The 25272-nt window shown below is 38.7% G+C and overlaps 2 protein-coding genes across 2 annotated transcripts in view; one reads left to right on the forward strand and one right to left on the reverse strand.

Annotated features, from left to right (window-relative positions):
• The window catches only part of OPHN1 (oligophrenin 1), a 593683-nt gene that overhangs the window by 151718 nt on the left and 416693 nt on the right, over nucleotides 1-25272 (forward strand). Inside the window, exon 3 of the mRNA XM_047092574.1 lies at nucleotides 24196-24291. Coding sequence (XP_046948530.1) covers nucleotides 24196-24291 — 96 coding nt within the window. The remainder of the gene's footprint in view (nucleotides 1-24195; nucleotides 24292-25272) is intronic.
• LOC124521539 (glycine cleavage system H protein, mitochondrial-like) lies at nucleotides 5483-7068 on the reverse strand. Its single transcript, XM_047092478.1, has 2 exons — nucleotides 7052-7068; nucleotides 5483-5927 (listed from the first exon to the last, which is right to left on the reverse strand). The coding sequence occupies exons 1-2, from the start codon at nucleotides 7066-7068 to the stop codon at nucleotides 5483-5485; spliced, it is 462 nt and encodes a 153-aa protein (XP_046948434.1).

A 25272-nucleotide genomic window follows, 5' to 3' on the forward strand; every position in this document is an offset into this window, starting at 1 on the left:
AATAAAGGAAGCTAGATCCTTGGTGTGGTTTGGTGTTCTTCTGGAGTATCTTGATAGAAAAAAAGGAGAAAAGAGAAAAGAGAGAAAAATAAATAAAAATTAAAAATATAAAATGTAAGAAAAAATAAATAAAATAAAATATTTTGCTCTTTCAGTGTCCATGAAACAAAAGATAAACAACAGTAACAACAACTAAAAAGAAAAGCAAAGCAATAACAACAACAAAAGAACAAACAAAAAAACTGAAATGAAGCTAGATCCAGGTTCCCGTAGAGCTGAAACTTTGCAACCGTCTATGGGCAGTAGACTAAGCTCTTTGAAGGGGTTTGTGCTGGTCTTGGAGGGGCTTGCTGCTCTGTTTCTCTGGCCAACTTGCCCTAGTGGAGATGTGCCTGGAGGGCACAGGGGGCCAGGATTCGTGTAACATCTCCATTCTCCATTTGGTGGCGCCCTTTAGCTGACTGGGGTTGATCAGTGTTTGTGGGTTAATGGCGAAAATGTGTTTACTCTGCTCCCTAGTCTCCAGAGCAGGAATTCATGCTCTCACAGATGGGGGATCAATCATCCCTCTTGTGTCCCCCTCTTCATCAGCTCCCCACTTTCCCTTTGTCTGTGACCCAGCTGTCTGCCTACCAGGTGTAACCTTCCTCTAGAGTTTTATCTCATGTGAGGCTGTGTTTCAAAACCCCACACTTCAGAGACCCCCAAGGTTCTGACCTATAGTTATCTTCTGGGAGAGGGTTTCACTGCACTGTGGCCAAGACAGACTTGTTCCAGGAAACGCTGGTACCAGTGAGCACAGGCTTAGAATTTATAGTAATTCACAACATACAGCCAGTGCCAGGGTTTGCTGCCTTCAGCCACTCTGTTTTTTGTATGGGTGAATGTGGCAGTTTGATGGTGCCTGCCAGGTCTTTTGCCCATGGAGCCACTGTATCACCTCTACCAAATGCACTCCAAGCAGGGGAAACTGCTTCTCCCAGTGCAACCCAGGGTATCCTCAGACCATGCTGTCTCTTTACTGGGCTCTGCTCTGTTTCTTCCCTGGAGCACCACCAGGGGCTGACCTCTGAAAATTCCGACTCTGTGCTCTGCTGTTTATTAAAAAAAAAAAAAAAAAGCAGTATTGAAACCCTCTCCTTTTTCCCCTGTCAGTGGTATTGGGAACAGTTTTCTTGTGCAGGCACCAGTGCATGTTTTCACTCTTTCTATCTAGCTGCCCTTTGGGGCAGTGCTTTCTTGTGCAAATTGCATGTGCTGTTCTCTCTCCAGCTCTGTGCTTCTTCTCTCAGTGACAATGGCTCCTTCCTCTCTGTGGTACCACAGATCTCCCCAGCAATTCACCAATCCTCACTGCATACCTGCATACCTGCATTCCCTCCCTCAAATTATGCAGATTGTTCTAATCCTCAAATCAATTTCCTAGGTTTTCATAATGGTTTGATGTTGATCTAGCTGTGTTCAAGGGATGAAACAAGCCCAGAGTCCCCTTACTATTCCACCATCTTAACTCCTCCTCTGTAATCACTTTTAAATCCATTCTATCACTCCCTGGTTTTGATTGGGGTTTTTACTATATTCATGTTTAAATTAATACAGACAAGTTAGGATTTACATCTGGCAATTTGCTATTTATTTTCTGTATGCCTCATATATATTTTGTTCCTCTGTTCTAATACTATTGTTTTCCTTTGTGTAAAGTTGATTTTCTAGTAGACTCCTTAGGTTAGTTCGATTTATTATATACTTTTAGCTATTTTCTTAGTGGTTGTCATCAGAATTACAATTAGTATCTTAATGATACAATGTGTAGCAGATTAATATCAGTTCCAATTGTGTATAAAAATCTTTTCTCCAATACAGGCAACTTACCTCCCCTTTCCTTTGTATCTGTATATTCATACAAATTATAATTTATACATTATAATTCCATAAATATAATTTTATAATTATTGATATACAGTTTTCTTTTGAACACATATAAGAGGAAATGAATTACAAATCAAATGTATTTATTCTGTCTTCTATATTTACATGTGTATTTCCTTTCCTGGTACCATTTATTTCTTTGTGTGGATCGAGTTATGATTTAGTGTTTTTTGTTTTTTCTTTAAGTTTTTATTTAAACTTCAGCTAGTTAACATACAGTAAAATGTTAGTTTCATGTGTACAATTTAGTGATTCAATAAACCTGGTGCTCATCACAATAAGTGCACTCATTAATCCCCATCACTCTTTAACCCATTCCCTCACCCACCTCCCCTCTGGTAACCATCAATTTGTTCTCTATAGTTAGGTTTCTGTTTCTTGGTTTGACTCTCTCCCTTTTTTATTTCCCCTATGGTTGTTGTGTTTCTTAGATTACACATATGTGTGAAATCATATGGTATTTGTCTTTCTCTGACTTATTTTGCTTTTCATAATATACTCTAGCTCCATCCACATCATTGCAAATGGCAAGATTTTATTCTTTTAGGTGGCTAAGTAATATCATTGTATATATATACCACCTCTTCTCTTTATCCATTCATCAGTCAATAGACATTTGGACTATTTTTATAATTGGCTGTGTAGATTATGCTGCCATAAAGATTGAGGTACATGTATCCCTTTGAATTAGTATTTGTGTATTCTTTGGTGGTACCTAGTAGTGCAGTTGTTGGATCTTTGGGGAGTTTTATTTTTAACCTCTTAAAGAACCTCCATACTGTTTTCTAGAGTGGCTGCAGCAGTTTGCATTGGCACCTAAAGTGCAAGAGGGTTCCCCTTTCTCCACATTCTCATCAACACGTCTGGTTTCTTGTGTTGTTGATTTTAGTCATTCCAGCAGGTATAAGGTGATATCTCATTGTAGTTTTGATGTGCTATCCCTGATGATGAATGATGTTGAGCATCTTTTCACGTGTCTCTTGGCTATCTGTGTGTCTTCTTTGGAAAAATGTCTGTTCATGTCTTCTTCAGATTTTTAATTGGATTATTAGTTTTTTGTATGTTGAGTTTTATAAGTTCCTTATATATTTCGGTTACTTACCTTTTATCAGATGTTATTTGCAGGTATCTTCTCTCATTCTGTAGGTTGCTTTTTGGTTTTGTTGATTGTTTCCTTCACTGTGCAGAAGTTTGTTTTTTTTTATGAAGTTCTAATAATTTATTCTTGCTTTTGTTTCCCTTGCCTCAGGAGATGTATCTAGAAAGAACTTTCTAGGGTTGATGTCAAATAGTTTACTGCTTGTGTTTTCCTCTAGGATTTTGATTGTTTCCTGTCTCACATTTAGGTCTTTCATCCATTTTCAATTTATTTTTGTAGATGGTGTAAGATAGTGGTCCAGCTTCATTCTTTTGCATGTCTCTATCCAGTTTTCCCAGAATTAATTTTTGAAGAGACTCTCTTTTTCACATTGGATATTCATTCCTGCTTTGTTGGAGATTAATTGACCATAGAGTTTGGAGTTTATTTCTGAGATATGTATTATGTTCCATTGTGTCGTTTATTGTGCTAGTACCACAGTGTCTTGATCTCTACAGCTTTGTAATATAATTTGAAGTCTAGATTTGTGATGGCTCCAGCATTGCTTTTCCTTTTCAAGGTAACTTTGGGTATTTGGAGTCTTTTGTAGTTCTATATAAATTTTAAGATTGTTTGTTCTACCTTTGTGAAAAATACTGGTGGTATTTTGATAGGGATTGCATTAAATGTGTACATTCCTTTGGGTAGTATAGAAAATTTAATAATATTTGTACTTCCAGTCCATAATCATGGAATGATTTTTCCATTTATTTGTATCTTCTTCAATTTCTTTCATCAGTGTTTGACAGTTTTCAGATTACACTTCCTTCACCTCTTTGGTTAGGTTTATTCCTAGGTATCCTATGGTTTTGGTGCAGTTGTAAATGTGATTGATTCCTGAATTTCTCTTTTTGCTTCTTCATTATTGATAAATAGAAATGCAACAGGTTTTTTTTTTAATTTTGTATCTTGTGACCTTATTGAATTTGTGTATCAGATCTTGCAAGTTTTTGACTGAGTCTACATATACTACATATGTATCTACATATCTACATATACTGAAAGTTGGATTTCTTCCTTGCCTATTTTGATGCCCTTTCTTTCTTTTTATTGCCTGCTTGCTAGGAATTCCAGTACTATTTTAAGTGACAGTGGTGATAGTGGACATCCCTGTCTAGTTCTTGACTGTAGAAGAAAAGCTCTCAGTTTTTCCCCATTGATAATATTAGCTGTGGTTTTCTTATATGGCCTTTATTATTTTGAGGTATGTGTCTTGTAAACCTACATTGTTGAGGGTCTTTTTCATGAGTGAATGTTGTACTTTTTCAAATGCTATTTGTCCTTCTATTGAAGCAATCATATGGTTCTTGTCCTTTCTTTTATTAATGTCATGTATCACAGTGATTTATTTGTGAATATTGAACCACCCTTGAAACCCACATTATCATGGTTAATGATTATTTTTAATATATTGTTGGATTTGATTTGCTAGTATTTTATAGAGAATTTTTGCATCCATGTTCATCAGAAGTATTGGCTTGGAGTTCCTTTTTTTGTGTAATCTCTATGTGATTTTTGTACGAGGATTATGCCTGCTTTTTACTATGAATTTGGAAGATTTACTTCCTTTTCTATTTTTTGGAATAGTTTGAAAAGGAAAGTATTAAGTCTTCCTTATTTATTTTATTTATTTTTTAAAATACAAATTAATTAACATAGTGTTGGTTTCAGGAGTAGAACTCAGTGATTCATCACTTACATATAATACCCAGTGCTCATCCCAACAAACGCCCACTTTAATGTCCATTACCTATTTAGTCTATCCCCCCACCTACCTCTCTTCCAGCAACCCTCAGTTTTCTCTCTCTCTCTCTCTCTTTTTTAAGGGTCTCTTATGGTTTGCTTCCCTCTCTGTTTTTTTTTAAGTTGAATGTTTTATTATTAAACTATTTATCTTCCTGCAAGGCTGTTGCTTCACCATATAAAAATAGCACCAACAAGCACAGTATATTACAAAATTAAGATAATATTGCTCTTTATCTGACACTATACAACTAACAACCTTTCTCCACTGCCATTTATTTCCAATGGACAGATCATTTAAGTATTTTGATCCCAACCCAGGGATAGATGTAAGCAAGTGAAAATTCCCAAAAGTTTAAGATGACAGTGTTATCCTTGAATTACATAGTTTTTATAACTAATTTTTAACCACAGATAATTTCAGGATTCTGAATATTATAACTGGAGCCTAGCCTAAAAATCATAGGGTGTTGCAAAAAAGATCCATATTGTGTTTATCTGCAATCATTAGAAAGTTAAGGGGTGTTTTCTTTCATTAACATTGTTGCAAGTAGTTTCTTTTTGCACTGGTATTGCTAAAAGTTGCCATTTTAAATCCTCTGTGCACCACTAATTTAAAACAACTATGCTAGATTAAGTTGTTTCATAATAGTTTATTTAGGGGTTCCATTTTTACTCCTCAATAGATTTTATGTATTTCTCAAATGCTTCTTCACTCATCAATTCATCCAGTTCTGAAGGATTACTGAGTGTTTTCTTGATCAGCCAACCATCTTCATAACAAGATTTGTTGACAAGTCCTGGATTTTCTGCAAGAGCTTCATTAATTTCAGTTACTTCTCCCGATAGAGGAGAATAGAGTTCACTAGCAGCTTTCACACTTTCCAAAGCGCCAAACTCCTCTTGCTTGTTCAATTTTGTCCCAACTTCAGGCAGACTATAGTAAACAATATCTCCCAAAGCTTCCTGTGCAAAATTGCTGATTCCCACTGTTCCAATACCATTTTCTGTTATTATCCACTCATGTTTGTCTGTGAATTTACGCACAGACAGCAGAGCGGAGCCCATGTGAAACATCCGGAGGGCACCCGCCCTCAGCCCCCAGGGCCTCGGCAGGCTGCAGGCCACAGACTGTATGCTCTACGTTGCTCATAGCGCCATGTTGCCAGAGGTGCGGGGTCGCAGTCTCTTTTTATTAAGTCTTCTTTAAATGTTTGGTAAAATTTGCCTGTTAAGCCAGCTGCCCTTGCACTTTCGTTTGTTGGGAAATTTTTCATTACTGATTCAATTTCTTCACGTTTTCTATTTTTTCTTGTTTCAGTTTTGCTACTTTATATATTTCTTTAAAAAGTTTTTTTAGGGGCACCCGGGTGGCTCAGTCGGTTAGGCGTCCGACTTCAGCTCAGGTCATGATCTTGCAGTTCAAGAGTTTGAGCCCCGCGTTGGGCTCTGTGCTGACAGCTCAGAGCCTGGAGCCTGCTTCGGATTCTGTGTCTCCCTCTCTCGCTGCCCCTCCCCCACTTGTTCCCTCTCTTTCTATCTCTCTCTCTCTCTCTCTCAATAATAACGTTAAAAAAATTTTTTTAAGTTTTTTAATGCTTTATTTATTTTTGAGGGAGAGAGAAAGAGAGCGCAAGTGGGGGAGGGGCAGCGAGAGAGGGAGACACAGAATCCGAAGCAGGCTCCAGGCTCTGAGCTGTCAGCACAGAGCGTGTCTCGGGTCTCAAACCCACAAACCGTGAGATCCTAACCTGAGCCAAAGTTGGATGCTTAACCGACTGAGCCACCCAAGCGCCACTATATATTTCTACGAAGTTATCCATTTCTTCCAGGTAGTCCAATTATTTACTATATAGTTTTTTTTTAATATTCTATTACAATTGTTTGTATTTCTGTGATGTTGGTTGTTATTTTCCTTTCCCATTTGTGATTTTATTTGGGTCCTTTCTTTTTGCTTTTTGGTAAGTCTGGCTAGCAGTTTATCAATTTTGTTAGTTTTTTTCAAAGAACCTACTCTTGGTTTTATTGATTTTTTCCTATTGTTTTTTTAGTTTCTATATCATTTGTTTCTGCTCTAATCTTCATTACTTCTTTCCTTCTGCTAGCTTTAGGCTTCATTTATTGTTGTTTTTCTAGTTTCTTTAGGTTTATCTTAGGTTGTTTATTTGAAATTTTTGTTGCCCCTTGAGATAGGCATGTATTGCTATATGCTTCCCTCTTAGGACCCCTTTTGCTGCATACCAAAGGTTTTGGACCATTGTGTTTTCACACATTTCTTTCCATGTTTTTTGTTTGTTTGTTTGTTTATTCTTTGATTTTCTGGTTGACCCATCCTCTATTTAGTATCTTTTAATTTCCATGTATTTGTGGTCTTTCCAAAATTTTTCTTGTGGTTGACTTCAAGTTTTATGGCATTGTCATAAAAAAAATGCATGGTGTGATCTCAGTCTTTTTGTATTTGTTGTGTATTGATTTGTGACTTAGTATGTAATCTCTTTTGGAGCATGTCCCATGTGCACTTGAAAAGAATGTGTATTTTGTTGTTTTAGGTTGGAATATTCTTAATGTATCTGTTAAGTCCATCTGGTCCAGTCTGTTATTCAAAGCCAGTTTCCTTGTTGATTTTGTTTAGATGATTTTCCTCTTGATGTAAATGGTGTGTAAACATTCCCTACTGTTATGTATTATTATCAATTGGTTCCTTTATGTTTGTTAGTAATTGTTTTATATATTTGGGCACTCCCATTTTGAGTGTATGAACATCTATAGTTGTTAGATTTTGTTGTTGCATTGTTCCTTTTATGACTATATCATGCCCTTTTTTCTCTTGTTGCATTCTTTGTTTTAAAGTCTAGCTGGTCCGATATATATATTGCTACACTGGCTTTATTTTGATGTCCATTTGAATGATGAATGTTTCTCCATCTCCTTACTTTCAATCTGCTGGTGTCATTAGATCTCTAGTGAGTGTCCTGTATGCCTCATATAAATGGATCTAGTTGTTTTTTTTTTTTTCCTTTCTGACACCCTGTGTGTTTTGATTGGAGCATTTAGTCTATTTACATTCAGAGTAATTGTTGATAGATTTGTATTTAGTGCTACTTTATTACTTGTTTTTCATTGTTTCTAGAGATTTTCTCTGATCCTTTTTTGTCTTTGTCACTTTTATTCTATTCATTCCTCTCAAATAATTTCCTGTAATATTGCTTGCAGTTTGGGTTTAGTGGTCATGGACTCCTTTAGTTTTTGGTTTTCTGGGAAACTCTTTATCTCTCTTTCTATTCTGAATGATAGCCTTGCTGGATAGAGTATTCTTGGCTGCAGATTTTTTCCACTCAGCACATTGAATATATCATGCCACTGCCTTCCGGCTTGCCAAGTTTCTGTTGAGAGAGCTGCAGCTAACCTCATGTGTCCTCCCTTGTAAATTAGGGACTTACTTTGTCTTTCTGCCTTTTAAGACTTTTTCCCCATCACTATATTTTGTCAATTTAATTACATTATGTGTTGGTGTTGGCCTGCCTTTGTTGATTTTGATGGGAGTTCTTTATGCCTCCAGGATCCAGATGTCTGTTTCCTTCCCCAGCTTAGTGACATTTTCACTTATTACTTTCTCTAGTAAATTTTCTGCCCCTTTTCTCTCTCTTCTTCTTCAGGGGCTCCTGTAATATGAATATTATTACATTTGATGGAGTCACTGAGTTCTCTAAGTCTATTTTTGTGTTCTATAATTCTTCTTTAAGCCTTCTGTTCATTGTGTCAAGCCTGTTTCCAATCTCAGTTACTGCATTGTTCATTTCTGATTGATTCTTTTTTAACCTTTTTTCTCTGAGGTAAAATTCTCCTTGATGGCTTCCATTCATTTCTCAAGACCAGTGAGTATCCTTATGATTATTGCTTTAAATTCTCAGTCATGTTACTTATATCTGTTTTGCTTAGATCTCTGGCCAGGGCCTTATCTTGTTTTTCATTTGCAGTAAATTCCTTCATTTTGGCATTTTGTCTAAGTCTCTGTCTTTTTCTGTGTTACAAAAGTCTGTTCTGTTTCCTGTTTCTGAGAATAATGGCTTTATGAAGTAGAGATGATGTAGTGTGCAGAGCCTGGAGCTTCAGGGAGTGTTTCTGCCATGTGCTCATGCACTCTGTTCTGTGTTTTGACTGCTCTATCCTTCAGGCCAATTGTCTTCAGAGGCTCTCCTTGCCTACAGTGGGCATTGTTTGGTCCTTGACCATAATGTGGCAAGGTTTAACTAGGTATGGTCCGATCTGCTTGTGAAAAGAGACTGGATCCTTCTTCCACTAGAACTGAGGCTTTGTAGAACTCTCTGGTCGGGAGACATGGTGTGGGCAGGGGTTTCTTCTGGTCTTTTGGGGAAGGGGCCCATCATGCTGGGACTAAGTCTAGCTTGACTGAGAAGGGTAGTCCTGCTAGAGTGCAGCGGTCTGAGATTTTGTGTAAGCAAGTTAGGTAGCTTGTGTTGGCCCTGAGCTGCCTCCTGTATGTGTCTCTGTGTTTATCCTGAGGTGCAGGGGAGGGAAATGGCTCCAGCCAGCATCTTTGTTCCTGGAGAAGTGTCACCATGAATGCTGCCTCTTAGGGAAGCACTCAGAGAACAGCACATAATCTTCCCACTCTGTGACTCAGGTGTTTTCAGATTGTTGTTTCCATGCTGTCTGTCTCTGTGTTTTTTTTTGCCTGACTTCTCACCAGGAGCAGCCCAGTTCCCTTTGGGCTCTATTTCTGCCAAGCCTGCTGATGTTTAAAACTGCATGCTTTAGGGATGTGGTGTGGGCAGGGGCTTGTGTGGGACTTCTAGGGGACACATGCTGGGACTGCCATGCTGGGACTGAAGCAAGCTTGACTGAGCTGGGTATTCCTTACAGCATTCAGGGGTGTGGGAATTGTAATCAAATTAGGCAGCCTGTTTTGGCCCTGTGCAGCTTTCTGCACGTGACTCTGTGTTTATCTTGAGGGGAGGAAGGGAAATGGGACCAGCTAGCTCCTTTGTCACCAGAGAGGCATCTGTGTGAGTGCCGCCTCTCAGGGAAGCTTTCAGAGAAGAATGAGTAATCTCCCCACTGTGTATCCCAAGAGTTTATTCATATTGGCCTTTCCATGCTGTCTACCTCCCCCCTTTTTGCCTACCTTCTCTCTAGGAGCAGTGCAGTTCCCTCTCAGCTCTATCTCAACCAAAACTGATGACATTTAAAACTCCAGACTTTGAGGCTTGCTGGTTGCAGGATTTCAGGAAAGTCAACCCCTCTCATTTTCCCAGTCAATGGCTTTGGAGAAATGTTCTTCTTCTGTGTCCCCCTGTGTGCTTCTCTGTCTCTTGCCCTTCTCTGTGACCATGGCTCACTCCCCTCTACAGCACCCATAATCCTTTTCTCCCTGAAGCCATGTCTTTACACTTCCTACCTTCTTCCATGTGGCTTATTCTCTCCCTTTAGTTTTGGAGTCTGTTCTGTCAGTCTTCAGGTTGATTCCTTGGGTATTTGGGATAATTTGATAGTTGTATCATTGTGTTCATGGGTTGAGACTAGCCCAGGGTCCTCCTACTCTGACACCATCTTTCAACCTCCTGATTTAGTTTTCTTTGATTTTAGCCTGGTAGACTCCCTTTATTGATTGATTGATTGACTGACTGATTGATTGATTGATTGTAGGACAAATTTGCCAGCAACAAATTCAGTTTTTGTTTATCTTAATTTCCTCTTTATTTTTTAGGAGGTTAATATTGGTAGATGTAGAATATTTTATAATCCGCCCCAAGCATTTTTTAAAAAAGTTTATTTTGAGAGAGAGTGCACATGTGCAAGTGGGGGAGGGGCAGAGAGAGAGAATCCCAAGTAGGCTCTGCACTGTCAGCACAGAGTCCAATGCAGGACTCAATCCCTCAAAGTGCAAGATCATGACATGACCCAAAATCAAGATTCAATCACTTAACCAACTGAGTCCCCTAGACACTCCCTCCTCCCAAGCATTCCCTTTACTGTCTGATCCTTCATGATTCCTGATGAAAAATTCAGCAGTTAATCTTACTGAGAATTCCTTGTTCATGATGAGTCTTTTTTTTTCCTTTTTAAAAGATTCTCTCCCTTTATCTTTCAATACTTGACTATGATGCTTTTAGGTGTATATATGTGATTTTATCTTCTTTTAACTATATTGAGCTTATTGGTAGTGAAGATGAGTTTTATTTTTATCAAGTGTGACAATATTGTTTCTTCTTCTTCCTCTTCTACTGTAGGATTCCCATTGTCTGTATTTGTTATGTTTATGGTGCCTCTTAGGTCTCTGAGGCTCTGATAATTTCTTCATTCTTTTTTCTTTCTGTTACATAAACTTGGTAATCTCAATTGACCTATCTTTAACTTCAGTGATTCTGCCTAAATCAAATATTGAGCTTCTGTAGTAAATTTCTCATGTTTATTATTGTATTTTTTAATTATAGAATTTTTAGTTGGTTCTTTTAAAATATTTTCCAACTCTGTTGATATCTGCATTTGATGAGACATTGTTCTTATTCTCTCATTCAGTTTTCTTAGACATGGTTCCCTTTAATTCTTTGAAATATTTAGAATAACTAACTTAAGGGGCACCTGGGTGGCTTAGTCAGTTAAGTGTCTGACTTCGGCTCAGGTCATGATCTCATGGTTTGTGGGTTTGAACACTGCATCGGGCTCTGTGCACCTCAGAGTCTGGAGCCTGCTTTGAATTCTGTGTCTCCTTCTGTCTCTGCCCCTCCCTGACTCACACTCTGTCTCTGAAAAATAAATAATAAAAACATTTAGAAAAAAGAATAACGAACTTAAAATCTTTGTCTAGTAAGTCCAATATCTTCATCATGGACAGTTCAGGTGATTACATTTTTAATTTTTTAAAATATTTATTAATTTTTGAGAGAGAGAGACAGAGCATGAGCTGGGGAGGGGCAGAGAAAGAGGGAGACACAGAATCTGAAGCAGGCTCTAAATATCTGAACTGTCAGCACAGAGCCCCATGCAGGACTCGAACCCATGAACTGTGAGATCATGACCTGAGCTACAGTTGGAGGCTTATCCAACTGAGTCACCCAGGTGCCCCTACATTTTTTTAGTATAAGCTAATTTTTCCTGTCTCTGTGTGTTTCCTCATTTCTTGTTGAGAAGTGTACATTAATATTATATAATGTGACAACTCTGGAAATAAGATCATCTCTCTTTGCCCATGGTTTGCTCTGTCTGTTGTTGTTTGCTTATTTATTGGTTTCCTGAGCTAATTCTGTATTAAAGTCTGTATTTTTTGTTGTGTGAAGCTGCTGAGGTCTTTTGTAGGTTACCTCTGTGACCAGCTAATGAGTGGACAAGGATTCCATAAAATATCTTGAGCCAGCAAGTTTCTCAGCCTTTGGTGAAGGGCTTTGTTGGTGTGTGTTATGGTATGACCTCAACATTCAGCCAGTCAGTTTACAACTCTGTCTGCCATTCTCTCCCTGCTTGTTCAGGGCCTCAAGTTCAGATAGAACTGAGAGATTAGGGCCTTCTTAAATCTTTAATGGACATAGATACAGCCTGGGGTGTTCACACATTCCTTTGCATGCACATGTCTTTCTAGATTCTTAGGAATAGTTTGTACTTTTGCAAAGGCCCTGTGCATATCATTCTCCAAATTGTCATTCTCTAATTTTTTTATGAAGGGTTTTGGGTTCCTGGACCCAATTCCAATTTATTTTTGGGAGTGGTTTCCCCACAGTAACAAGCAGTTCTCTGGACATCAGCTAGATGTCCTACCATTCAACTCAATTACAACACTATATACCTGGAAACCAGATTCTACAGGTTAAGGGTTCAGTCGTACAAGACTACACTACTACTTTCAGGTATCAGTCACAAGTCCAATGCTTCTGACCAACTGATTATAAACCAGTGTTTCCACAATGCCCTTCTTAGGTTTGATTAATTTACTAGAGTGGCTCACAGAGCTAAAATATTTTACTTTCTAGATTATTGGTTTATTATAAAAGGATATAACATAGGAACAGCCATATGGAAATTATGTATAGAGCATATTATGCAAGAGGGTGTGGGGCTTCCATGCCCTGTCTGAGTGTACCATTCTCCCCACTTCTCCTCCATATATTTACTAACCTAGAAGTTTCCAGAACCCCATCCTTTTTGGTTTTTATGGATACCTAGGGATGATTGATTAAATCATTGGCCATTGGTGATTGATTCAGCCTCCAGCCCCTCTCTCCTCCCAGAGGTCAGAGGGACCCAGGGGTCAGGGGAGTGAGAATGAAAGTTCCAATGCTCTAATCACATAGTTAGTTATCCTGGAAATCAGTCTCCATTTTTAGGTGTGGTCCAAAAGTCATTCTAATAACCTAACAAAAGACAATTTTATGGCTGTCATCACTTCAGTATTCCAAGTGTTTTGGGAGTTGTCAGCCAGGAACTGTGGATAAAGACAAAATATATATGAGAAATGTATTTTTGTCATCTAAATGATCAAATACAGACACATACACACACACACACACACACACACACACACACACACATATTTATTTATTTATTTATTTATTTATTTTTGAGAGAGAGAGAGAGAAAATGTGAGCAGGGGAGTGGCAGAGAGAGAGGGAGACACAGAATCTGAAGCAGGCTTGAGTCTCTGAGCTGTCAGCACAGAGCTCGATGTGGGGCTCAAACTCACAAACCACAAGATCATGACCTGAGCTGAAGTCAGATGCTTAACCGACTGAGCCACCCAGGTGCCCCTCAAAATATATTTCTTATAAATCACAATATCACACCAAATACTTTGATCAACCTCTTGATAACTCCAACTTTTACATTGCTTAAGGCCACCACAATTTTTAAAAATTTCAGGTAATTGTTTTTGACAAATGCCCCAATAGCAGCACTGTTTACACAGAATGAGCTTTGGGTAAGGAGAGAGACTATTCTTAATAATGGAATTTTCAGGACCTCTCATAATGGGCAAATAGTGATAATTGTCTAAGAACACAGCCTTGTAAGACTCCACCCCATTCTGCCCTCTCTGGTGGCTGCTAACCTATTGTTTTTCACAGCTACTGTAGTTGTGAAGCTGTTGTTTTTCAATGCTACAGTAGAGACGGGGAGAGAGTGGTTTGATTAGGTTTACTTAATGTATCACAAAGTACACTGGTATTATCAAGATTCAGTATTTTATCTTGAAGAGAACCTTAGATTGTTACACCTTTAGTTTATTTATTTATTTATTTAGTTATTTTAAAGTCTTCATTTATTTTTTATTTTTTTTTATATATGAAATTTATTGACAAATTGGTTTCCATACAACACCCAGTGCTCATCCCAAAAGGTGCCCTCCTCAATACCCATCACCCACCCTCCCCTCCCTCCCACCCCCCATCAACCCTCAGTTTGTTCTCAGTTTTTAACAGTCTCTTATGCTTTGGCTCTCTCCCACTCTAACCTCTCTTTTTTTTTTTTTTCCTTCCACTCCCCCATGGGTTCCTGTTAAGTTTCTCAGGATCCACATAAGAGTGAAACCATATGGTATCTGTCTTTCTCTGTATGGCTTATTTCACTTAGCATTACACTCTCCAGTTCCATCCACGTTGCTACAAAAGGCCATATTTCATTTTTTCTCATTGCCACGTAGTATTCCATTGTGTATATAAACCACAATTTCTTTATCCATTCATCCGTTGATGGACATTTAGGCTCTTTCCATAATTTGGCTATTGTTGAGAGTGCTGCTATGAACATTGGGGTACAAGTGCCCCTATGCATCAGTACTCCTGTATCCCTTGGGTAAATTCCTAGCAGTGCTATTGCTGGGTCATAGGGTAGGTCTATTTTTAATTTTCTGAGGAACCTCCACACTGCTTTCCAGAGCGGCTGCACCAATTTGCATTCCCACCAACAGTGCAAGAGGGTTCCCGTTTCTCCACATCCTCTCCAGCATCTATAGTCTCCTGATTTGTTCATTTTGGCCACTCTGACTGGCGTGAGGTGATACCTGAGTGTGGTTTTGATTTGTATTTCCCTGATAAGGAGCGACGCTGAACATCTTTTCATGTGCCTGTTGGCCATCTGGATGTCTTCTTTAGAGAAGTGTCTATTCATGTTTTCTGCCCATTTCTTCACTGGGTTATTTGTTTTTCGGGTGTGGAGTTTGGTGAGCTCTTTATAGATTTTAGATACTAGCCCTTTGTCCGATATGTCATTTGCAAATATCTTTTCCCATTCCGTTGGTTGCCTTTTAGTTTTGTTGGTTGTTTCCTTTGCTGTGCAGAAGCTTTTTATCTTCATAAGGTCCCAGTAATTCACTTTTGCTTTTAATTCCCTTGCCTTTGGGGATGTGTCGAGTAAGAGATTGCTACGGCTGAGGTCAGAGAGGTCTTTTCCTGATTTCTCCTCTAAGGTTTTGATGGTTTCCTGTCTCACATTTAGGTCCTTTATCCATTTTGAGTTTATTTTTGTAAATGGTGTGAGAAAGTGGTCTAGTTTCAACCTTCTGCATGTTGCTGTCCAGTTCTCCCAGCACCATTTGTTAAAGAGGCTGTCTTTTTTCCATTGGATGTTCTTTCCTGCTTTGTCAAAGATGAGCTGGCCATACGTTTGTGGGTCTAGTTCTGGGGTTTCTATTCTATTCCATTGGTCTGTGTGTCTGTTTTTGTGCCAATACCATGCTGTCTTGATGATGACAGCTTTGTAGTAGAGGCTAAAGTCTGGGATTGTGATGCCTCCTGCTTTGGTCTTCTTCAAAATTCCTTTGGCTATTCGGGGCCTTTTGTGGTTCCATATGAATTTTAGGATTGCTTGTTCTAGTTTCGAGAAGAATGCTGGTGTAATTTTGATTGGGATTGCATTGAATGCGTAGATAGCTTTGGGTAGTATTGACATTTTGACAATATTTATTTTTCCAATCCATGAGCAGGGAATGTCTTTCCATTTCTTTAAATCGTCTTCAATTACCTTCATAAGTTTTCTATAGTTTTCAGCATACAGATCTCTTACATCTTTGGTTAGATTTATTCCTAGGTATTTTATGCTTCTTGGTGCAATTGTGAATGGGATCAGTTTCTTTATTTGTCTTTCTGTTGCTTCATTGTTAGTGTATAAGAATGCAACTGATTTCTGTACATTGATTTTGTATCCTGCAACTTTGCTGAATTCATGTATCAGTTCTAGCAGACTTTTGGTGGAGTCTATCGGATTTTCCATGTATAATATCATGTCATCTGCAAAAAGCGAAAGCTTGACTTCATCTTTGCCAATTTTGATGCCTTTGATTTCCTTTTGTTGTCTGATTGCTGATGCTAGAACTTCCAGCACTATGTTAAACAACAACGGTGAGAGTGGGCATCCCTGTCGTGTTCCTGATCTCAGGGACAAAGCTCTCAGTTTTTCCCCGTTGAGGATGATGTTAGCTGTGGGCTTTTCATAAATGGCTTTTATGATCTTTAAGTATGTTCCTTCTATCCCGACTTTCTCAAGGGTTTTTATTAAGAAAGGGTGCTGGATTTTGTCAAAGGCCTTTTCTGCATCGATTGACAGGATCATATGGTTCTTCTCTTTTTTTTTGTTAATTTTTTCTTTTCTTTTATTAATGTGATGTATCACGTTGATTGATTTGCGAATGTTGAACCAGCCCTGCATCCCAGGAATGAATCCCACTTGATCATGGTGAATCATTCTTTTTATATGCTGTTGGATTCGATTTGCTAGTATCTTATTGAGAATTTTTGCATCCATATTCATCAGGGATATTGGCCTGTAGTTCTCTTTTTTTACTGGGTCTCTGTCTGGTTTAGGAATCAAAGGAATACTGGCTTCATAGAATGAGTCTGGAAGTTTTCCTTCCCTTTCAATTTCTTGGAATAGCTTGAGAAGGATAGGTATTATCTCTGCTTTAAACGTCTGGTAGAACTCCCCTGGGAAGCCATCTGGTCCTGGACTCTTATTTGTTGGGACATTTTTGATAACCGATTCAATTTCTTCGCTGGTTATGGGTCTGTTCAAGCTTTCTATTTCCTCCTGATTGAGTTTTGGAAGAGTGTGGGTGTTCAGGAATTTGTCCATTTCTTCCAGGTTGTCCAATTTGTTGGCATATAATTTTTCATAGTATTCCCTGATAATTGCTTGTATCTCTGAGGGATTGGTTGTAATAATTCCATTTTCATTCATGATTTTATCTATTTGGGTCATCTCCCTTTTCTTTTTGAGAAGCCTGGCTAGAGGTTTGTCAATTTTGTTTATTTTTTCAAAAAACCAACTCTTGGTTTCGTTGATCTGCTCTACAGTTTTTTTAGATTCTATATTGTTTATTTCTGCTCTGGTCTTTATTATTTCTCTTCTTCTGCTGGGTTTAGGCTGCCTTTGCTGTTCTGCTTCTATTTCCTTTAGGTGTGCTGTTAGATTTTGTATTTGGGATTTTTCTTGTTTCTTGAGATAGGCCTGGATTGCAATGTACTTTCCTCTCAGGACTGCTTTCGCTGCATCCCAAAGCGTTTGGATTGTTGTATTTTCATTTTCGTTTGTTTCCATATATTTTTTGATTTCTTCTCTAATTGCCTGGTTGACCCACTCATTCGTTAGGAGGGTGTTCTTTAACCTCCATGCTTTTGGAGGTTTTCCAGACTTTTTCCTGTGGTTGATTTCAAGCTTCATCGCATTGTGGTCTGAAAGTATGCATGGTATAATTTCAATTCTTGTAAACTTATGAAGGGCTGTTTTGTGACCCAGTATGTGATCTATCTTGGAGAATGTTCCATGTGCACTCGAGAAGAAAGTATATTCTGTTGCTTTGGGATGCAGAGTTCTAAATATATCTGTCAAGTCCATCTGATCCAGTGTCTCATTCAGGGCCCTTGTTTCTTTATTGACCGTGTGTCTAGATGATCTATCCATTTCTGTAAGTGGGGTGTTAAAGTCCCCAGCAATTACCACATTCTTATCCATAAGGTTGCTTCTGTTTATGAGTAATTGTTTTATATACTTGGGGGCTCCGGTATTCAGCACATAGACATTTATAATTGTTAGCTCTTCCTGATGGATAGACCCTGTAACTATTATATAATGTCCTTCTTCATCTCTTGTTACAGCCTTTAATTTAAAGTCTAGTTTGTCTGATATAAGTATGGCTACTCCAGCTTTCTTTTGGCTTCCAGTAGCATGATAAATAGTTCTCCATCCCCTCACTCTGAATCTAAAGGTGTCCTCAGGTCTAAAATGAGTCTCTTGTAGACAGCAAATAGATGGGTCTTGTTTTTTTATCCATTCTGATACCCTATGTCTTTTGGTTGGCGTATTTAATCCATTTACATTCAGTGTTATTATAGAAAGATACGGGTTTAGAGTCATTGTGATGTCTGTATGTTTTATGCTTGTAGTGATGTCTCTGGTACTTTGTCTCACAGGGTCCCCCTTAGGATCTCTTGTAGGGCTGGTTTAGTGGTGACAAATTCCTTCAGTTTTTGTTTGTTTGGGAAGACCTTTATCTCTCCTTCTATTCTAAATGACAGACTTGCTGGATAAAGGATTCTCGGCTGCATATTTTTTCTGTCTAGCACACTGAAAATCTCGTGCCAATTCTTTCTGGCCTGCCAAGTTTCAAAAGAGAGATCAGTCACGAGTCTTATAGGTCTCCCTTTATATGTGAGGGCACGTTTACCCCTTGCTGCTTTCAGAATTTTCTCTTTATCCTTGTATTTTGCCAGTTTCACTATGATATGTCGTGCAGAAGATCGATTCAAGTTACGTCTGAAGGGAGTTCTCTGTGCCTCTTGGATTTCAATGCCTTTTTCCTTCCCCAGTTCAGGGAAGTTCTCAGCTATTATTTCTTCAAGTACCCCTTCAGCACCTTTCCCTCTCTCTTCCTCCTCTGGGATACCAATTATGCGTATATTATTTCTTTTTAGTGTATCACTTAGTTCTCTAATTTTCCCCTCATACTCCTGGATTTTTTTATCTCTCTTTTTCTCAGCTTCCTCTTTTTCCATAACTTTATCTTCTAGTTCACCTATTCTCTCCTCTGCCTCTTCCATCCGAGCCGTGGTGGTTTCCATTTTGTTTTGCATTTCCTTTAAAGCGTTTTTCAGCTCCTCGTGACTGCTCCTTAGTCCCTTGATCTCTGTAGCAAGAGATTCTCTGCTGTCCTGTATGCTGTTTTCCAGCCCAGCGATTAATTTTATGACTATTATTCTAAATTCACTTTCTGTTGTATTATTTAAATCCTTTTTGATCAGCTCATTAGCTGTTGTTATTTCCTGGAGATTCTTGTGAGGGGAATTCTTCCGCTTGGTCATTTTGGATAGTCCCTGGTGTGGTGCGGGCCTGCAGGGCACTTCCCCTGTGCTGTGGTGTATAACTGGAGTTGGTGGGCGGGGCCGCAGTCCTACCTGATGTCTGCCCCCAGCCCACCACTGGGGCCACAGTCAGACTGGTGTGTGCCTTCTCTTCCCCTCTCCTAGGGGCGGGATTCACTGTGGGGTGGCGTGGCCTGTCTGGGCTACTTGCACACTGCCAGGCTTGTGATGCTGGGGATCTGGCTTATTAGCTGGGGTAGGAAGGCAAGGTGCACGGGGGCGGGAGGGGCAGGCTTAGCTCGCTTCTCCTTAGGTGATCCACTTCAGGAGGGGCCCTGTGGCAGCCGGAGGGAGTCAGATCCGCTGCTGGAGGTTTGGCTCCGCAGAAGCACAGAGTTGGGTGTTTGCGCGGAGGGAGCAATTTTCCTGGCAGGAACCGGTTCCCTTTGGGATTTTGGCTGGGGGATGGGCGGGGGAGATGGCGCTGGCGAGCGCCTTTGTTCCCCGCCAAACTGAGCTCTGTCGTCCGGGGGCTCCGCAGCTCACCCTCCCTTTGTCCTCCGGCCTTCCCGCTTTCCGAGCAGAGCTGTTAAATTATGACCTCCCAGACGCTAAGTCGCGCTTGCTGTCGGAACACAGTCCATCAGGCACTTCCGCTTCTGCAAGCCAGACTCAGGGGTCTGCTTGGCTGGCGAGCCGCCCCTCCGCCCCGGCTCCCTCCCGCCAGTCCATGGAGCGCGCACCGCCTCGCCGCCCTTCCTGCCCTCTTCCGTGGGCCTCTCGTCTGCACTTGGGTCTGGTGACTCCGTTCTGCTAATCCTCTGGCGGTTTTCTGGGTTATTTAGGCAGGTGTAGGTGGAATCTAAGTGATCAGCAGGACGCGCGGTGAGCCCAGCGTCCTCCTACGCCGCCATCTTCCCAGAATCACACCTTTAGTTTATTTAGAGAATATTTGGTATCTATTTCTCTATTTCTCTCTCTCTCTCAATATATATATATATATATATATACATATATATATATATATAACAAAAACTTGTGTCCAGAATATATAAGGAAATATTGTAACTCAATAATAAGAAGACAAAAACCCAGTTATAAAACAGGTAAGAATTTGAGCAGACACTTCAGGAAAAAAAGATACTATAAATGTCTAATAAGTACATGATAAACTACTTAATGCCATTAGTCATTCAGGAAAATGCAAATTAAAACTACAAGGAGATACTAGTACTCATCCATTTGAATAGTTAAAATAAAAAAGTAACTTACCAGCTTTTTCTTGTATGTTTATTCACAATAGCCAAGATATGGAAGAAACTTAAGTGTCCATCAGTAGATGAATGGATAAAAAAGATGTGGTATATATATATACAGTGCATTATTAGTCATAAAAGAGAACGAAATCTTGCCATTTGTAACAATATGGATGGATCTAGGGAAGATTTTGCTAAATGAAATAGGTGAGAGAAACACAAATACCATGTGATATCACTTAATGTGGATACAAAAATAGCAGAAACAGAACCACAAATACAGAGAACAAACTGATGGTTACCAGAGGGTAAGTGAATGAGAGGATGAAAAAAAAATGACTGAAGGGAAGTAGGGGTACAGGCTTTCAGGTACGGAATGAGTAAGTCATGGGGATGAAAGGTACAGCATAAAGAATATAGTCAGTGGCACTGTAATAGCATCGTATGGTGACGGAGGGTAGCTGTACTTGTAGTGAGCATATCATCATGTATAGAGTTGTTGGATCACTATGTTGTACACTTGAAAGTAATATAATATTGTATGTCAGCTATACTGCAATAAAAAGATTTTAAAATAAATTACCAGATGTTGGAAGATATGTAGATCAACTGAAATTCTCATATATTGTTGATAGGTGTACAAAATAGTACAATGAATTTGGAAAGCAGTTAGACCTTTTCTTGTATATTTTAATATACACTTTCCAACTAAACATATAACCAATTTATTGGACTCTTATGTATTTACCAAAGAGAAATGAAAATATATGTTCTAGGCAGGCTCATACATGAGTGTTTAAAGTAACTTTCTTCACAATAGTGAAAAACTGTAAACAGCACAATATCCATAAATAGGTGGATGAATGAATTATGGTGTATTTATACAATGCAATCTACTCAGCAACAAAAATAATGAATTACAGATAGATGAATTTCTAAGACATTGTGCAGACCAAAGTAATGTAGACATCAGGGTATATTCTATATGATTCCATGTCAGATAATAGTGATAAAAGTAAAGTGGTGTGTATACAACATTAATTAACTACCTGACTAATTAATTCTGTTTACATTCTACCTTATTCAGAAAGCTTCAATTGCCTAAAAACACTATCTAGCTACGTTTAAGGGGAAGGTGAGGGAAAAACATTATAGAAGGTAAATAAGAAGGTGGTATAGAGAGAACCTTCAAAGATAGCTTGAAAAATTATGAGATAATGGCTTGTTGGACAGGGATGCAGAAGTATTAGGAAGGATAAAATAATGACTTTACATGGTTTAGAGTGATGCAGTAAATTTTAGTGTAATAAAGAAATAAGTGCCCCATATACTGCAAGCATTTCTAGGTTATCTATTGATTCTTTGGAGTCCAAAAGTTACCCAACTCATTTATCTGAAATAGATGACTCATTCCTGGTACATCTCTTAGTACAGAGTCTAAATATTGAGACTTTGTTTCAATGAAGAGCTGTTAATTTGTGCTTGTTCATATTTGCAAATGTGATTTGTCTGCATTGTCTCATTTTTTATTTGCTTGTTTATAAGGTGAACATAGTAATACCTACATTGGGGTATTGGAGAGGAGTCAGTGACAGTGTGGAAAGTTCTTCATATACTTTTTGAAGTTCTATGCAAATGTAAAGTAGCGTTTTGAAAACCAGAAGTCTGGTGTGCGTGGGTGGCTCAGTTGGTTAAGTGTCCGACTTGATTTTGGCTCAGGTCATGATCTCGTGGTTCATGAATTCGAGCCTCGCGTCGGGCTCTGTGCTGACAGCCCAGAGCCTGGAGCCTGCTTCGGATTCTGTGTCTCCCTTTCTCTCCGTTCCTCCCCTGCTCATGCTCTGTCTCTATCTGTCTCTCAAAACTAAATAAATGTTTAAAAAAAAAAAAAGAAAATCAGAAGTCTGGAGAAGAGACATTGGTGCAAATAGTGAAAAAGGGAATAAATGCCACTCCTTTCTTATTCTATGCTTTTACTTACAAAATAATATAAATGTCAAAAATTAGAGTATTTGTTGTTTCGGAAAAGTTCAGATTATTCTAAAAGAGGAATTATTAATAACTGTACCTTGATTGTCTCAAGAAAATAATGAAGAAATCCAGGTATGTGTGAAAAGGCAATATAATAAATATTTTTATTTAATCTTTCTGAGTGAAACAGAAAGTGCATGGCAGAATTCTGGGCTTGCCCTTTTCTGCTACTGGCTAAGGAGGGCAGAGGAAAGTGATTGTTTTCCAGCCATGGAGCTGGTTTTGTATTTTCTTTGCTGATGGAATATGGAAAGCAGGGTGGGCATGCTCCTCTCACATTTATGTGGACCAGATTTGAAATAGAAAATGCTATCCAAAATGTGGAGATTTGAGAAGGCATGGTAACCTGGTCTGCAGCCTCCAATTTTTGTAAAACTTTTCTCCTCCTCCACTTCCTCCTCCCCCTCCCTCTCCTTCCCCCGTCCTACTCACTAATCATGTATTCAAAGGGTCAGGGCTCTAAATACTGAAAATAAGTTCTTCTGGAAATGGGACACAGATAAGATGGCAATAAAATTCTAGGCAGTTTAATCTGTTTCCACCAAATGTCTGAACATGTTTTATTGTGTTTGTGCTTAACCATGATAGTTTTTCATTGAAAGGGATAGGTGCTGTTTGCATTGTCTCCCTTTCTGTTAGTCTGAGAGCAAAAACTCCCATAACCCTGTGTTTCTGATAGATGTGAAGGTGGGGAATGATGAAACTATGGAGTTAGAGAAGAAATAGGAAAAGGGAGCCAAAGATAACCTAAAGCTTGAGCTTTCCTAGAAGATTGTCCAGTGGGTTACTTGAGTTGTTGAGAGAAGTGCCCCTCAAACTTTCAAAGGCATATGAATCCCCTAGGGATTATATTAAAATGCAGTTTCTTATTCAGGAAGTCTAGGTTGTGACCTGGAAATGTGTATTTCCATCGAGCTCCTAGATGATGATGATTCTGCTGACCTGAGAACCACTCAGAGTAGCGAGGCTGGAGAGTTTGGCCAGACCACTTGATGAAGGCCATATTTAAACTAAATCCATAAAGAGAATTTGTCAAAAGGTTAGCTAAATGTGATTTAGTTTTATACCTGCATTAATCTTTTATATAATAAAATTCAAAACTGTTCACCCAAAGTAAAAGCATTTGTCTGGCCATACCATCCTGAAGTTTGTTATTAAGTGCCTTCGTAGTTCAGGTCTCTTGGTGAATACTATGTGAGGAACTTAAATTTGTTCTCCTGCCAGATAGTATTCTAACCCAGGCTTCCATATGGTTAATGTGTAACATTTCCATGTTGTGCCTGTGTTGCCATGGAAAAGGCCCTGAAGAGACAGGCCATCTGGCTTCTACTTTTGGCTCTGCCGGCTAGCTTGGGGACTTTGATTACCACAGTTATAAAATTCAGCTACATCTTTCTTTGTAGAATGATTGTGGATATTTCTTTGGTGAGAGGTGAGAAAGCATTTAGTCCATTGCCCATAATTTGTGCTCAAAAGAGCCTCTTTTAGAAGTAAAACTAAGTAGTTTTAGGTCTTTACAGGCTTTGGGTAGAACGAGTCAGAAAGCACAGGGAGTGAGATTAAAACATGTCCCATAACTTAAAAGGATTCACTAAGATGCCTTCCTTCCTCCTTAATGTATGATTTTCATTGCTCAAATCTTCTACTGAGGGTGAGATCTTTTGTTTAACTTTATTAAATGCAAGTTGCTAACTCCCAGGAGCACTTTGCTTTTTCTCCTATTCGCCCTAACAGAGATGAGTAAATCAGTTAAAGGACAGAAATTTTGACCATTTCTTCTGTTTCTCTTACTTTGCAGATTATTCTTCAGCTGTTCAGAAATTTTCTCAGACACTTCAGTCCTTTCAGTTCGATTTCATTGGAGATACTCTGACTGATGATGAAATTAACATTGGTAAGTCTTCACCTACATGTGGTCATGCGCCTCTTGAGGCGATTCGGAGACCATTCAGTCTCCTAGGTTTGTAGATACAGAGAACTTGGGCACCTTTATCCTCTGTGGTCTTGTGCCAAGCTCATGGGAAGCTGCTTATGAAGGATAAAGAAACACTGCTTGTCAGTCCTGTTCCCCACTCACACAAAAGCAATAAAAATATATCCCTGAAGCCTCCACTGAAGCCTTTGTATCAGTCTGCAGGAGAATTTTTCTTTAAAGAATATAATACATGAAAATAGGTATTTGTGTAAGGGATAAATTAAAGAGTGATTTTAAAAAAATTTCCAAAATGATTTAGAGTAAGAGTCCTCTAAGGAATAAACTCCCCTAGAAAGTTTAAAATTAGCATTTATATATGTACAGCTTTTCAGACGACAGGACATTTGGCATCTCTCTTGGAACTGAATTTAACAACTCACTCTATCAGCTGTGTCATCTTGGACAGATATTTCTTTTCTCTGAGCCTTAGTCTTGTCCTCTGTAAAATGTGGTTAATATTAATAGCAAGACTGTTACCATGAGGAGATCGAACAGTGGAGGGTAAAGAACTTTGTGTTTGTGTTAGTTGTAATGAAGTTAAAGTAGTATCAGCAAACCATGGCCCTTGTGCCAAACTTGCCTGCCACCTTTTTTTTCTTTTTGTAAATAAAATTTTGTTGGAACACAGCCACATTTATTTGTTTAAATATTTTCTAAAGGTACTTTTGTGGTAGGAAAACAACATTGAGTAGTAGTAGTGAATGGATAGCTTTCAAAGCCTAAAATATTTGCTCTCTGGCCATTTAAGAAAAAGTTTGGTAAACACTGAATTGAAGAGTCAGTGTAAAGCATTTGCTAGACAAGAACATTGAACCACAGAAATGTTGCAAATGATTTAATGTCACTGAAACAAGTTAGTTACACAGTTCTATTTATGAACCCCAGCATTAAAATATAAAA

The sequence above is a fragment of the Lynx rufus genome, unplaced genomic scaffold (assembly GCF_022079265.1).
Source record: "Lynx rufus isolate CCGP_SWC_20201006 ecotype Redwood Valley unplaced genomic scaffold, mLynRuf1.p SCAF_30, whole genome shotgun sequence".
In the NCBI taxonomy this organism is placed as follows: Eukaryota; Metazoa; Chordata; class Mammalia; order Carnivora; family Felidae; genus Lynx; species Lynx rufus.